The sequence below is a fragment of the Ornithodoros turicata genome, chromosome 6, assembly GCF_037126465.1.
Source record: "Ornithodoros turicata isolate Travis chromosome 6, ASM3712646v1, whole genome shotgun sequence".
Lineage (NCBI taxonomy): Eukaryota > Metazoa > Arthropoda > Arachnida > Ixodida > Argasidae > Ornithodoros > Ornithodoros turicata.
The window spans coordinates 593,545-608,714 of NC_088206.1; the positions used below are offsets into that span (position 1 = coordinate 593,545).

General features: G+C 48.2%; 1 protein-coding gene and 2 long non-coding RNA genes across 19 annotated transcripts in view; 1 reads left to right on the top strand and 2 right to left on the bottom strand.

Moving 5' to 3' along the window:
• Nucleotides 1-15,170, bottom strand: part of LOC135398749 (cell adhesion molecule DSCAM-like) — a 104,467-nt gene that overhangs the window by 38,102 nt on the left and 51,195 nt on the right. Inside the window, exons 1-2 of one of the 14 annotated variants that reach the window (XM_064630155.1) lie at nucleotides 8,047-8,191; nucleotides 7,699-7,986 (exon numbers count right to left, since the gene is read on the bottom strand). The exons of 12 other annotated variants lie outside the window; for them this stretch is intronic. In XM_064630155.1, coding sequence (XP_064486225.1) covers nucleotides 7,699-7,986; nucleotides 8,047-8,116 — 358 coding nt within the window. In that variant the 5' untranslated portion in view covers nucleotides 8,117-8,191. Of the gene's footprint in view, nucleotides 1-7,698; nucleotides 7,987-8,046; nucleotides 8,192-11,383; nucleotides 11,952-15,170 lie in introns of those variants that run through there. One more of the 14 variants, XM_064630152.1, reaches the window with a different exon arrangement.
• Nucleotides 1-15,170, top strand: part of LOC135398753 (uncharacterized) — a 58,240-nt gene that overhangs the window by 7,065 nt on the left and 36,005 nt on the right. The gene's annotated exons all lie outside the window — the stretch shown is intronic.
• Nucleotides 2,314-7,493, bottom strand: LOC135398752 (uncharacterized). Of its 2 annotated transcripts, XR_010424131.1 has the most exons (3): nucleotides 7,158-7,493; nucleotides 6,505-6,650; nucleotides 2,314-2,962 (listed from the first exon to the last, which is right to left on the bottom strand). It is a non-coding gene; the product is annotated as an uncharacterized LOC135398752 (long non-coding RNA). The 2 variants fall into 2 exon arrangements; XR_010424130.1 differs by having other exon boundaries at nucleotides 6,505-7,493.

The following is a 15,170-nucleotide window of genomic DNA, read 5'->3' on the forward strand; positions in this document are numbered from 1 at the left end:
ACCACGGCGCGCAGCTTTAATTTCCCGTGGTCTCGAGCGACACTTGGCCTGATGCTCAGATTCGGTCCGATAACGCTGAGGTCTTAAGAACCGAATAAGACAATTTCTCCGTTCTTCTTCCAAGGAAATGTCCCCTCTGAGGTACGGTGCACGTCATTCTGGCAAATGGCTCTGGGGAAAGCGTCCTCCTGCACGCTCTGTACAGAGGTCTTACCGATTGACTGACGGTAACGCAATGCTCGCTTTTATAAGAGTTCTCCTTCTGAGAACACGCATTCTTAAATGTTCTAAAGTACACAAAGTTTCTTCTCTCTGCGTTGTTTTGCGGCGGATTTTACAGCGTCATGAAGACAGCGGCGACGCCTATGAAGTCATCGCTCAAGTCGAAGGCGCGTCCTTTTCATTTGGTTGCACCTGACGTCTATGGGGAATGAAGAGCCACGCGACATTAAATGTCCTTCGTGCGGTGCTACAATTTTAATTACGTCGACGTCTAATGGGTTCCCTCGTTCGCACATTAACTGCCTACTTAGTTGTGGAGTAGTATGTCACTTTCTAATGCAAAACACGGGACGATTTCCAAAATATTAGCTTCACGAAAATAACATTGGGAAAACCGAGAGACGCACAACGATGCCCAAAGCAGACGCAATAGACCAGTTGAGAAAATCCCAGTGTGCTTAGCGCCGCTTTGAACTGTGGGAGTTCACTAATACGAAAGAAACGTGTCAAGGTTTGCGAAAGGGATATGTGAGGGATTATTCTTCGTTCCCCCGCCCAGCAAGCGCCCAGAATGCAATGCGAGCGCAAAGAGCACTGGGATTTTCTGAAGTCGTCTATTATTTTAGACGCTGGCAAGTACTTTAATTGATCGTGTTATTACGATATTGAAACTGATCCTAACGAAATAAGCTTTATATTATCACATTTTGAGACTTTGGTCGCATCCGGAAATCCATCTGTGAAACCTATGTCGGCATCGGCCGACAATCTACCCGCCCGATTTTTCCTTGGGAAGTTTGAAGATCAGGCGCTGCTTCCGCGGCCGCAGAATCTTCGGCGCCGTGACGTCACTCCCTAAGCGGAGGAGTGAGAGGGTGGTGCTCGGAGAAGGAAAGGCGCCGTCCAGACGCCCCGTAGCTCCATGAGAGACCCGCACGGCCGCAGCATTCCTTTTCCCAAGGTCGTGCCCTTATTGGTTCTGAGGAAGTGACGTTTTTGCGTTTTTCCAGAGAGGGAGTTTCGGGATATTCTCAACATCCATAGTTTGTAATTGGGCGCGTTAGGTTCGAGCTCCGGGAACATTCCCTCTTTCAGAGGATCACTTAACACCTCCAAAGTGACTTCCGGTGCACCCTGCGCACCCCTTCTTCGGTGCTGGGGAGCCAGGGAACTCTGGGGAAGAGCGGGGCCAGTTCCGGAACGTGACGCATGTTCCGGTGTACTGCCTTTCGAAACTGCGCAACCGTTGCAACCGCCCATGCTCTTTGTGTTTCCGGGATCATCGGATGTCGGCGGTAAATAGTTCTAATATTATAGAGGACTGCTATGGTCTACTGCTACGTTTACTTAAAAGCAGACGACAGAAGAAAGCTCGACAGGTGGCGCGCGCTCAGCGGCTTTGGCGCGCGGCTTCCGGATAGCCTCACAAACACCATTAAGTGGGGACACCAAGGGTACGTTCCCCTGAGAACCCGGGATATGGCGCTCGGGAGCCTGCCTAACGCGCCCATTGTCGCAGCGCAACAAATAAAACGCATTTTTACAACGAATAATGCGCGTCTTAAACATCAATCCAAATCAATCAATCTAAACCGAGTGAGGTTAGTCTGGGTTAGGTTCGTGCACCGAAGCCACGGAAAGCAAGTGAGGAGCCACATGGCAACGTATGTTGGCGCATCCGCAAGAGAGCCGAGTAGTTATCTCGAAACGCGGGTCCAACCGGGCTGTTTGTCGTTTGTGTAAATCTGTGGACGATAGAGCAGGCTGGCGGGGGCAGACGCAAACAGCGGCTGGAAGGTGTAGCTTTGGCAATTGTCCGGGCAAAATGGCCGCCACCGAGACCACGTGGTCGCTGAGAATGAACATTACACATGTAGTGTTCTGGCGTCGCCAAAACGCGCGTGCTGTCGTGAACCAAATGCGCATGCGCAGAAACGCTGCGCTCTCGTCCTTTCCATTCGCCGTGTGCTTTCGCCTGTCCCACCGTCAGTCAGTCAGTGAGTCCCTGTGCCACCATCAGTGTTGTTTCTGTCACAGCTCGCAAAATATGGTGTTTCCAAATTGGAAAATAAAAACGAAAACGAGTGAACGTACATAGAGTGCAAATTTATTAGAGCTAACCAGGTTCTCGACAGGCACTGTTACAAAAGATAACCCGTGCATCGTAATCGAAAAATATAATCATCGCAAACAATAAGGAAATTCGTAAAATCATCCTGAATGCGTTAGGGCAATATGAAATGCGTTACAATACAAGAAGAAGAATCCCGAGTGCTATACAGACACTGGTGGCTGTCATGGAGTACAGCTCGCATCGGAGTTAACTTAAGGCCATTCCGGCCTGCGGACCCTGGTGGTGCTTCGTGGAAATAACGGCGGAGGGTGTTTTTGACCCTCGTTATGAAGGCGTTGCTTTCTGCTAGGCGCTGCCACCAGGGTGGCTCCCTTCCCACTTCGCTGGCTGGAGCGGTGTTCAAGTTAACTTTGACGCGAGCCGTACATGGAATTTCTACAAGTGCATCAGGTAACATTATCTACTGTGGCATTCAAGCTACTCGACGTGAAATGACATTGGTCATACAACTATGTCAACTGTTATGTGCTTCCTTTTATTTCCACCACAACTGACTGCAGGATTAAATCCAATATAATCCTATTAAGGTTCAAAACACCCCATCACTGAAGACACATTCTGTAGCACTGCTTGTTGCAGATCAGCCAGTAATTTGTGCCCAAGGACCTGAAGCAGAAGAGTACACATTTGAGGTACGAGGTTGTGCACTGGAGCTGCTATATAGCAGTGTGGTTGCTGATGCCAATAACAGTTACAAAAACTACACGACAGGAAAAAATATATATTTATAGCACTACCGTAGCATCCCTGTAGTATATTCCCCAACTAATGGACTATTGGCTAACAATGCTGGCCCACTTGTCACATAAAACACGCACAAAGAAGAAAATTAATACACCTAATAAAATCCAGCTATTTAGTTGGAATTCAAGCGTACGCAATAGTATTGTTCTCTTAGAGCTGGCTGCACTAACGAACTAACGAGCGTTCAAGATCGGACTATTTAATGACATTCTTCTGCCAACGGCAGGTTATCGTGAGTGTCGGGGGTGTAGGCAGAAATGGTGTCGATCGTGCAAGAAGGATCAGGCCCATAAATTAGATGAATGGGCTGGGTGGTCGACTGCACAGCGGTGTTGTACGCGAAAGTCACGAAATGTAAGAGCCAATCCCAGTTTGTTTGCGCGGAGGATACGCGGAAAGAGAGCATGTCGGCCAAGGCGTTATTCTGCTGACGGAGTGTTTACCACAGCACATGAAGTAGGTAATATTGTCCTGAAGCAGCTTCGCCAAAAACGGGCGGCCGCGATCGGCGATAAGATATCGTGGAGCTCCATGGAGCGGCAGTGTGTTATCTATGAAAAACGTAGCGAATTCTTCAAAAGAGCAATGCAGAAGGGGTACAGTCTCCACATGGGTACTATAGCCCACCGGTTCGTGCGCTTCGTGGCTCGCAAAGAGCCAAAGAAGTCAATGCTTACTCGTTCAAAGGGGGCGTACCCACGGTGGCCAGGGATGGAGATGCCCTCGAGAGACTATGTCCACTGACGTCGGTATGTATCTCTGTCGGAAGAGACTGATTGAAGTGATAGGGAACTGGGGGCCGCCGTCATGAGAGTCTCCAGGCTAGTGGACACCTGCTCGCAGTCCGAGGACCAGTCGAAAGTCGGACATGAGCGGAGCATCCAGGTCAGCAAATCCACGAAGAAACCGGCGAACGTAGGAACATAGTACAACAAAGCGAGCTCTTTTACGTTTGTAGGCTTCGGGAATGCTGAAACCCCACGCATCTTGTCAGGATCGGGCGAAATGCCATTGTGAGACACTATATGGTCGAGCACTTTAATCTGTCGGCAACTCAAGTGACATTTTTTCTTGTTCAGTTGCAGGCCGGCCGAAGCGAAGCAGTAGAAGACTGCTGTGAGTCGAGTGTTCGTCGAAGCTCGGAGAATAGATGACAATGTAGTCGAGGTAACATAAACAGACGTTCCAGCGAAGGTCCCGCAAGACGGAACCCATCACCCTTTCGGAGGTCGCCGAAAGGCATGATAGTGAATTCGTATAGACTGTCGGGCGTACTAAATGCAGTGTTCTCAATGCCTTCCTCAGCCATGGGTATCTGCCATTAGCCCGATTTAAGATCAAGGGAGGAGAAATAACTGGCACCTTGGATGCCGTCGAACACGTCATCTATGCGAGGCATGGCGTGTACATCCTAGCGCGTGGCTTTGTTTAATAACCTGTAGTGGACACAAAATCGAATGCAGCCTCGAATGAATCGTGAGCAAGCCTACTGGGGATGACCAAGGGCTTACGGATGGGCTTACGATTTGGCGGGACAACATGTCCTGGACTTCCTTTTCAATGATACTGCGTTCGTATATGGAAACGCGGTACGGTCTCTGCCGAAGTGGACGAGTAGTACCGGTACCGATGCGGTGCCCAGCACAGCGCGCAACAAGGTGACTTCGGGAGGTCGAAACGTGAAGCATACTTGTTGAGGCGATCGAAAAGTTGCGACCGTTGGCCGTCCATCAACAGGGGAGAGATCGTTTTGCCTAGTAGCGTAATATCGGCGTCGGTCAGGGAACCGTGCCCGGATACCTCACAGCCAACTCCGAGAGCAGCAAAGATCTCTGTTGACGGCAGTGTGGTAGACGTGGGTATTACAAATCCATAAGGCATAAGCACTGGTTACTCCGAGGCCGTTATGACTGAGATGTACACGAAGCAATCTTCAGAATGGCCAATACAGAAGGGTGCCATGAGCCCTTTTATGGGCAAGAGAACTGCAATTTGCTTTCAATTATTTGCCGTCGGAAGACCCGTAGGAAAGCGTACGAAACACTCGGACAATGTCCTTGACTACGCAGAGTTTCGGTAACGTAGGAGGTGGAACAATATCGTTGTAAGTCGACGTGTCTGATAAAAACATCTCGTGGCCAGCACAGTTGACGGTTGCAGAATTATCGCGCAGGAAGTCGTAACAAGACGAAAGAACAACAAATTCAGCCGGGAAAAAGATGCCTTCAATTGTAAATCGGGCTGTGTACACTGCAACAGGCAAAATAGGTTCGCTGGCGGCAGTCCTCATTAGGGGCTCGGTGAAGGAGTGGTCACTTTGCGTAGCTCCCTGCACAAATCCAGGAACAGAACAGAGAAATCAGCAACGGTATCCACCAAAGCATGAATTACACGTCCGCTGAAGCAACAGTCATAACATTATGGGGAGAATGCGGACGCGTTTCAGTCTCTGACAATATCGTAGTCCGACTTCCTTGAACCGCGGCTGCTAGTTTTCCGGCGGGGGCGGCGATCGTTGGTGTAGGGAGGTACGCGTTGGAGAACGACAAGAGTACCTCCAAACAAAACGGCGTCTGTGCGGTTATGGGGATCTTCTGGCGCGATAAGCATTTGACTGTGGCTCAAGGTGCCCGCTGCCTTCACGTGCTGGGCTTCTCCAGGTTGGTACGTCATGAAAATCGACGTTACAATAGTTGTCCACGGATGTCTGCGACCAAACCGGGCGATATGTCCACGGATTCCGCAATAAAAACAATTTGTTGCCTCGAGACGGCTGGCCTCTGCAGCGGTGGCTTGCAAGTACAGTGGCGTGGGAGCGGAGACGGACGCTCGGAGGACGTCGGTATAGGTATAGACGACGCTGTGGCGAATGATCTGTGCAAGCAGAGGAAGGAACACTTGAGCATAAGTTGGGCGAGGCAAAGGCTGCGCCTGTAGAACTGCATCTATGTCATGTTACACCAATGCCTGGATGGTCGTTGTGGAGGGATTACGTGCCGATACGTCGCCTCGTGAAAGAGCGACAGACAGCTCTCCTCGCGAATCAGGTCACGGATAATTGCTCGAAGCCCATCCATACTGGCAGTGCCAGTCGCAGGATAGGGTAGATTTCATTATAAAGGTGACCCATAAAGTCGTTTGCTGACTGCGACGATGCGCCCGGCTATCGCATCTGTCCTGGATGTTTTTACAGGCGTCCACGACAGTATTAAAGGGGCTGGGACGTTTTAATGGACGCGGTTCATTACATCATGGACGCATTGTACTGCATGCCAGAATACTGAGGGAAAAAGAATTATTCTTCTACGTGTCCGAGGCAAGCGTGTACAGGCAAGGCAGTGGAGGCAAGCCCATGTTTATCCTTTGTCGTCAACACTACTGCTGTATTTTGGGGTAAAGCGTACCTTGCTCACATATAGTAGAGGAATTGTCGGGCATCCTTTCCTCCTCAAGCGGATCCTAGCTCGAGATGTACAGTCGTTAAGAGACGCTGATTGCACAACTCATGAAACTCAGAACCATCAGGGGATAGATGACCCATGCTACTTTCCTATGTACCAAAAATGAACAGAACGTTAGAACACAGAACAACACACATTCTGACGCGGAGGTTAGAGGCAGGTGAGCGACGACAAAGTTGCGAAAAGCAGAAGTGCATGTGCAGCAAAACGTATTCCAAGCGTTAACACCAATTATGGCATTCTTAAACACACGGGAGCTTCAGATTATAATGGAACAATGATTTGCTTTGGGCCAGTGTGGGCCGAACGGCAACTACGTGAACGGGACACAGGGACAGGGAAGAAACACAACGAGCGGGTACAGTGATTGTTTGACAGTTTCATGAACATTTTCCTTCCCCCTTTGTATCACATCCTTCCGTTTCTGGCACGTCTGGAAATAAACAGTTGTCAGTCAGCGCTTGTTTTGTGCACTTGTACTTCCCTGACTTTCTGTCCAGTTCACGTAACAGCCGTTGCAACGCTTGTAAAAATACAAAGATACAGATTATAGGCTTACTCTTTGAGAAAGTGATGTGCATCTATAATTCACTTACCTTTTATGCTGGTGAAATCGAAAGGAAGAATGATGGCTTACGCCGAGCAGCTGTCCGTGCACTCTTTTGTGTGTTTTCCGCATCCCTTTCTCTATGGCATTACTGGCCGTCCTCCATCGAATTCTAATACTTTAGCGAAGACGGATAGAGGCACGTGCATAAGCTGCGTCCGTGCACACAACGGTCGGACGGGAGAGCAAGTAGACGAATCCTCCAGCTGAAATTAGCTTCCTATAATCAGTGCTGTGCGATGTGACATCAGTGCTTGAAGCCAATTATAAGAGTTTGGTGTTCTGAAGCCAATCAGCTTCGAGCGTTGTGACGTCAGGTACTGGAGCCAATCAAAAAGAAAATAGTGTCGGCGCATTGGCGCCATCGTTGGAGCAGAGTGATCGCATCCGAGACCGTTGCACCCATATTTCGCCAACTTCCCCCTTTTCTAAAGGAGGAGAGAGGTGACCATAGAACCATCCCTGTCCTACGCGGCACACGTGCATTGTGGCTGGTCAACGTGTCAAACCACAGAAAACGCTGACATTACCTACTATTACAAGAGGAACAACGATGATTTCCCTTCTTTTGGGGCCTTCAGCAACGCAGGTATAGTTGCCAACGTCCGAAGGGCGAAGTCCAGTTAGGCTTAGCGTAACGCTGGCTTCAGATGGCTTCCAAAAGGAAATTCGCGGCTCGTTGACAATTGCCCTGCTGTTCCGTTCCCAGAACAGCCGATAACTTTCCCCCGGTACCTTCTTGATAGTACACGTGGCTGCTGCATCGTCACCCAACGAAAGGCCTCGTGAGAATCCCGTACTCTGTGGTACAGCAACCCCTGAAAATGCTTTTGGGTCTTACAGATGCGCTCAGACTATTGTGACGAAGAAAACCTTACCGGGTACGCTGCCAACTACGGCTGGGCCAAGAAAGAAGATACAGGCAGCCACGAAAGTTACAATCCCCATAATGGAAAAGCCAGCGAGGTTTTGAAATGTGTCAATGAGGAACTACCGCGTTCACAGCGGGGCCCGGAGTAAATTGTGACGGCCGGAATAGTCCAAACCACGTGACCACGTCTGCCGTACGCGGGTGACTATCGCCACCTAGTAACGATGCTTCGAAACAGCAGGACGCTGCTCAGTGTTGCCACTTTCCGACAAAAAACTGCTAATTTCGTGTCCTTGTGGCTACTAAACATTTTGGTTGGCTACTTGGTGGTTACTACTACTTAAACATCTTCCGAAAAAGAAAATAACACTTGTCCTGGAAATCGAGTTCCTCATACAAAATTGAGCTTGAGAAACAGAAGTTAGGTTAGAAGTTCGTCAGGACTACTCCTCTATCATTCCGTTGCACCAGGGAGCAGGGCCCGCTTTAGAAAAAAAAAGCTCAGCTGCGACAAAAGCTTCAGAAACAATCCTTAGTGTCTAATACATATTTTTTGTTGTTAATGGCACTAGTTAGTGCGTAGAGAGTAGACGTTTTAACATTATAGAGTCAGTAAGAATTATTTATTAATGCGTGCGTACGCATTGTGCTGTATTACGTATTTGTTTGTACCCTTCATCTGTGCTTGTTCCTGTGTAGTGTTTTTACAATACAACATTCCGCTCGTAGAAAGAAACGCTCGTTGGCAACCTTGACACTCATTGAACTCCCACGATGTCGAGAACAAAAATAATGGTGGTCACACCAGAAGTACGGACATTAACTCATGTACGAAAAAATGCACGTCACGACTTCTCGCATGCTGCATTCGCACACAGATAGACGGCGTGAGTTACTTTATGCTCATGATAAAGAGCTATATCGGGCTGTAGTGAGACCAAGGTTAGTTGAAATTTGTTCGCTATATAGTTCCCCCACGTATTGCAGGCGGTGCCATCTTAGACTTTGCCAGTTCGGGCTTCTTCAACATCCCAATCTATGGGATATCGACCACGCAACAGGACGAAATCAGCAACACGTTGTGTTCTGAACGCGCACGGTCTATAACTTTTTCTACGCGCCTGAAGACGTCCGCTCGTCTTCTAGCATTCACACGAATCAATTCGGCCGTGACTTTTCTGATCCCTTCTGTTTTCGCGGTTGCATCTCCTTTATGTCTAGCGTAGGATGAAAGAGAAAAATGATTGCACTTGCGCTCCTCGTGGATGCGGAGTGCAGTCACATGAAAAACCGAGACAAGATATGACCAAAGGAATGGATACCGAAGAAGCGCCATCGAATGCAAAACAACCCATATCTTCGTGTGGATGACCCAAACACCTATCGGTATTTTGAGAGTGGACGTTGAGACACTTGATTTTATTCTCCCTAAATTAGAGAAGCCTATCTCGAAGCTAAACACCAATATGCGCGATAGCGTGCCGGCAAGTGATTGACTGACGATGACGCCGCGATATCTGGCTATAGGTATGCAATAATTAATTCAATTCGATCAATTTTATTTCCCTTCCGGTTGGAAGAGTAGCTTCCAATTACGATCTATATATAATATACTGCATTACATGTATTGGGAAGGTACACGCGAACGATTATGTGTAGTCAAGGTTTGTCCACCAAAAGAAATATCACCTTTCATAAAGTTCATACTTTATATTCCGTGTTTGTTTCACCTCACACAGACAAAAAACATCCTATGCAACACTGCATTGGAGGCATCCATCTATGCATTGCATAATTGCTCCGAAGCTGCTGCGGTGGCAGATATTATATGTGTGAAGATGATGACATTCCATGAGGAGTATTGGGAAGGTACACGCGAACGATTATGTGTAGTCAAGGTTTGTCCACCAAAAGAAATATCACCTTTCATAAAGTTCATACTTTATATTCCGTGTTTGTTTCACCTCACACAGACAAAAAACATCCTATGCAACACTGCATTGGAGGCATCCATCTATGCATTGCATAATTGCTCCGAAGCTGCTGCGGTGGCAGATATTATATGTGTGAAGATGATGACATTCCATGAGGAGTATTGGGAAGGTACACGCGAACGATTATGTGTAGTCAAGGTTTGTCCACCAAAAGAAATATCACCTTTCATAAAGTTCATACTTTATATTCCGTGTTTGTTTCACCTCACACAGACAAAAAACATCCTATGCAACACTGCATTGGAGGCATCCATCTATGCATTGCATAATTGCTCCGAAGCTGCTGCGGTGGCAGATATTATATGTGTAAAGATGATGACATTCCATGAGATTAAGGATAACTTAACTGTAAGTAACTTGACCCGTTATTTCTCGTACGCCCCTATGTCCTTCGTCAATCTCAAGGAATGACGCCATCTTCATAATATCACCAGCTTGCTTGCATATCCTACTTTTATATACAACATTATGCTATGTGTGTCGCACCTCTTTCAGGGGAAAGCCAAGCATCGTTCCAATTCTGAATTGGCCCAGTACAGTGAATGCCGTTGTATAGTACACATGCAGTGTAATCCTGATGGAATAAATGTCCAGGTCCAGGTCCGCCGCGTCATCTTCTCCTTCTGCCGGCAGCAGACGCCGTCAGTCTTCGGAATCTGTACCGGGAGGACAGAATCTCTAGCTGCCTCCGACTGCCGCTCCCGAGACCAGAAAATAATGACGAGGCGAAAAGCGCCGGTGACGTGCACCAAAGAGCGGTGACGTTCCCCGCTGGCTGAGCGTGAGAGAACTGACTCGTGTGACTACACGGTCATTGGCTGGCTCATGACGTCACCACTGCCGCACGACAACCCGCCGACAGCAGCGGAGATATCATGCAGTTTTGTCGCGCTGCTACTTGTCCTAGAGACGACCTGTTTCGCTAGATTCCGTCCCAGTACGTTAGAGCCCGTGAAGACGACCCGTTTGACACGTCATTTGTGTTTCAGGGACACCCGCTGTGATCGTTGGGCGACTGATGACATTCGTGGCCTCAATTGCGGAACATACCCCTGCGGCATTGCTGGTAACGCGTGCATTAACATAGAACTGTTATCTTTACAACGCCACCATATTCATTGCGATATAGCTTCGACAATATGAGCGCATATTGAATTGCAGTACTTCCAATTTCGTCGATGCGGCACAGAATTCCATATTATGTACCGCAAAGAAAGACGCAGTTCAACATCAAAATTCGAGATAATTCATAGAAAAATGGAAGTGCGTCTTGATAGTATGTTTCAAGGCGGCGCCCTTTAAACATGAACACAATCATGCAAGCAAGATACAAGCTGTAACTTGACCTACCTGTCACATAAAGGGGCACTGCTACGTTTTGGCGTCCACGGGAATTGGACACAACGCAGGTATAATTGCCCATGTCAGATGGTTGGATTCGCGATATGCTCAAAGTGGTGGAAGCGTCTGACGGGTTCGATATTTTGATACGAGCAGTTGGCATTATCTGTTCATTTCCTTTTTCCCAGAACATGGTGTACTGTACGCCAGCAGTTCGTTTCGCGTAGCAGATTGCAACGGCATCGTCATAGAGCGCTAGTTTCTGCGGGAATCCTGCAGACTGAGGTTGTGGGATGTCGGCGAGGGGCGTTGAAAGACGATGCGGTGTCAGGGCTGTGAAATGGGCTAATGGGCTGCAAAGAGCAGTATGGATAGCTGCCACGAACATCCATGCCAGGAGAAGCGCAATCATGCCAATAGTGGGGATCACCAAAGGTGGAAATGTCGCTTCAGCGTGGAGAAAGCGTCGTGGGAAATCTACCTGAGAACTGACAGGCGAGGCCTTTTCGTTCAACACTGATGCAAACAAAGAAGTCATCACGTGACCGCTGAGCAGAATCATATGTACGGACAGGTTGCGCCACACAGGAACGAATACGCGAACTTGAGCAAAAGGTGCGGCAAGGCTTTCAAATTCCAAAGTCTAGGCCGTACAGAATTACTTAAAGAGACTTTAAAATGAAATATAACCTGCATGTTTTAAGATACAGGCATAAGGAACTTGGTTTTGTGAGGAGATACACAAATCATCTGCGCTCTGTTCTTCATACACGTCGTACCAATTAATTTTGAGAGCATTTCCGGAGGCTGGACGGTGGCGACCTTCTACGTTCGCCGAGGAAAACAGTGGGAGCCAATCCCGGATTTGCGAACAGGTACCACGTGACGTTGAAGTGCTACGTAACGCATTCGAGACAGGTTAGTTGACCTATTCCGGGGGATGTGCAGCCACCTCCAGCCCGCCGCAATGTTAGATGACGTGAAATAATCCAATTCAAGGTTACGCGGACGCCGAGACTTGACAATGCTCTGTAGTGATAATCCCGTAATGCGCGTTCACTCTTTCAGGTTTACCGCACGCTTGTAATGATTCCTGGCATGAAAACGCGACGTTCGACATTCCGCCGCTATGGGAGACGCGGACATTGAAATGGTTCGTTACTATTAGACCTGTTTCGAGGAAAGACGCTTGAGAAGTCCGGTTTAAAATACTGTAACCTGTAAGAATGGTCTGCTGACATTCCCTCTCCTCATCTCCGTCCCGGCGTCAGTAGTGACCAGAAGGTGAAAGCAGTGAAAGTCGCTCGGTATCGCAAAACCTCGCATCCGGGCAATTTCTACGGATGTCTGGTTTGCGTTCTAGTGTTCCGGGATGCACAAACTGTTCGAAGCACAAATTGCGGCGGACCACGACCTGACACATGGCTAGACTAAGTGCTCGCCTTCTCAATACATGGCGCGCGAGTCGGTTCAGTATTGCAGCGTGTTGGAGTTCACAGATTTTGCTTGGCGCAGCAATCTTTGAAGTTAGATTGCTAAAAAATACTCAATGTACAGAAGAGCTATTATACGTATCTAAAGCGTCCAAGTTACAAGCTATCGGCAAAGCACACAGCTTCTATAGGTTTACGATTCACTTCACGGTCCCTTTAAGCCACAGAGACCGTGACTTCAAAACCTCCTTTAACCGGGAGAGTAACTACAGAAGTATGCTGCATTGACTGTTTTACTGTTGTCTGTCTCGGGATAGTCATAAAAACAAATCTAGGTATTTCTTAAGGTTCCGCTTTTGTTCCATCAACGAGCAGTCCTTTCAAGAAGACAATTTCTATGCCGCGCATAGGCCGCGTTCTCGCGCATCGTCTTCGGTGTCCGCCAGCGATTCCACTGGCTCCACCACATGCGTCAACGGCGTTTCCTTGTCCACTTTAAGTAAGGAAAGCATAATTCATTGTAAAAAGAAAAGGAAACCCCTGGACTTTTTCCATGTACACCTGGAAAATATCATGTCGAGTGGAGTCATAGGGTACTCTGTTCAGTGACTCCAACATGGAGTTGCCAAGGACGCAAAGAGCGATTTTGTTCGCGATTCGCGCGCGTCCGTGCGACGAAGTTTTGACGGGCGCGCGCAGATTTTCGCCGAATATCGCGCATCAACGAGAGCTAGAAAAAAACGCTCGGCGTCGCGATGATGCCCCATAGAACCCGAAATATTTTTCTGGCTACGCTACTGGTTGTACTGCTTCAGGGCGTCAGTTGCGATAACTTAACACAGTTCGCTTCAAACTATGTAGTTGCACCGCTATTCTTCTCAAGCATTTTTACGAGGTTATGGTGCTTCCCCGTATCAACACGGAAGTTTTTATCGCATTCAAGGCGTTGTGGCTACAAGCTAAGCTTAGTCTTTATAAGGCATCAACTCCAATGCACAACCTGCATGGAGGCGTCTAAGTAATTTTTCATGTTACTTCAAGCGTCGCCCGCAAACATATTCCGGAACGACAACACCATATGAAGTGGGCACGACGTCGACGCCATCTAGAGTAAATAAGACCTGAGCGAATCACAGACACAACCTTTGATGTGTAGCAATAAGCTTTATGCAATATTTTTGCAGTTAAACAGGTAAGCTTCTGGACGTGACCTCGCACTGCTCGCCGTTGAGAACGATGTGATAAAGACGCCGGTGCTAAGATTCGTTCAGCCGATGTCATGGATACACTGATAATTCGCATGAACACACTACTACGCTGCGTAAAAAGCACCGTGCAGCTTACACCAGCAAAATACATTCATCTAATGATTTTATGCTGACAGGGAAAGGTCGGCCAGCGCGAAAACGGAACATAAACAAGGTCACATGACCTCAAGACGAGGGTTCGCGGTTACGGTTGACGATATTGCCACAAGCGACCCCTTGAGGGTGCTTACAAAATCTGAACCTGGAGGTGCCTGAATACTAGCTCCCTCTGAACATACAGAGGGAGCTAGTATTCAGGCACCCTACTGAGACTTGTGTCAAACGTGTGCCCAGCAGCTTCCGATAATTTAGACAACACTGGGCCTATGAGGCTTACGACCAATGAAAATGAGTTATGATGCGGTCGGCCAATCACGAGACTTCCCCTGTGGCGAGCCTTTTGGCCAGCCCTGGCTACCATATACTTAGACTGGTTTCCACGACCATGGCACGGTTATTGTTTTGTCGTTATTCCAAAAGAACTAAGGCTACGTTTGGCAAAAACAGATATTGACTGAAACATCGTACTGATCCAGAAGTGTGACACACATTCATTATGCATAGAGACCCCACTGCGTTGCGTTTGCTGATATACTGTAACGAAGTTCCAAGCTGCAAAACACACTGTCTGTTCCCTTAATAACGATCGACGAGTTTCACATGGGAGTACCATTGTCTTCGTTGTAACTGTATTCGAAATGCACCCGAACTCAGGCTCCAACTAACGACGGCGTTGCGAACATGACTGACGTTCGTAGTTCACGCACTTTTGTGGCATCGATGTAGCCGTGTCGCGTAACGCTGATTGGCGACGGAGAGGGTCCCTTTCACTCTCACGATACGCACTCTCCCTCCGCCTCGAAAAACCGGGTATCCGCACGACGCGAGGGCGACAGGGGCGGCGTGTCATAGCTTGTTGGGTGCACGTGATCGACGTCATGTCTTCTCGTGTACTCCTAATTTCACCGAAGAGAAACTGCGCCTGCTATAGCTGCGCTGCGTTCAGCGCCGTCCTCAGTCCCGTTTTTGTGCAACTTGGCCACTTTCGTGCGTCAT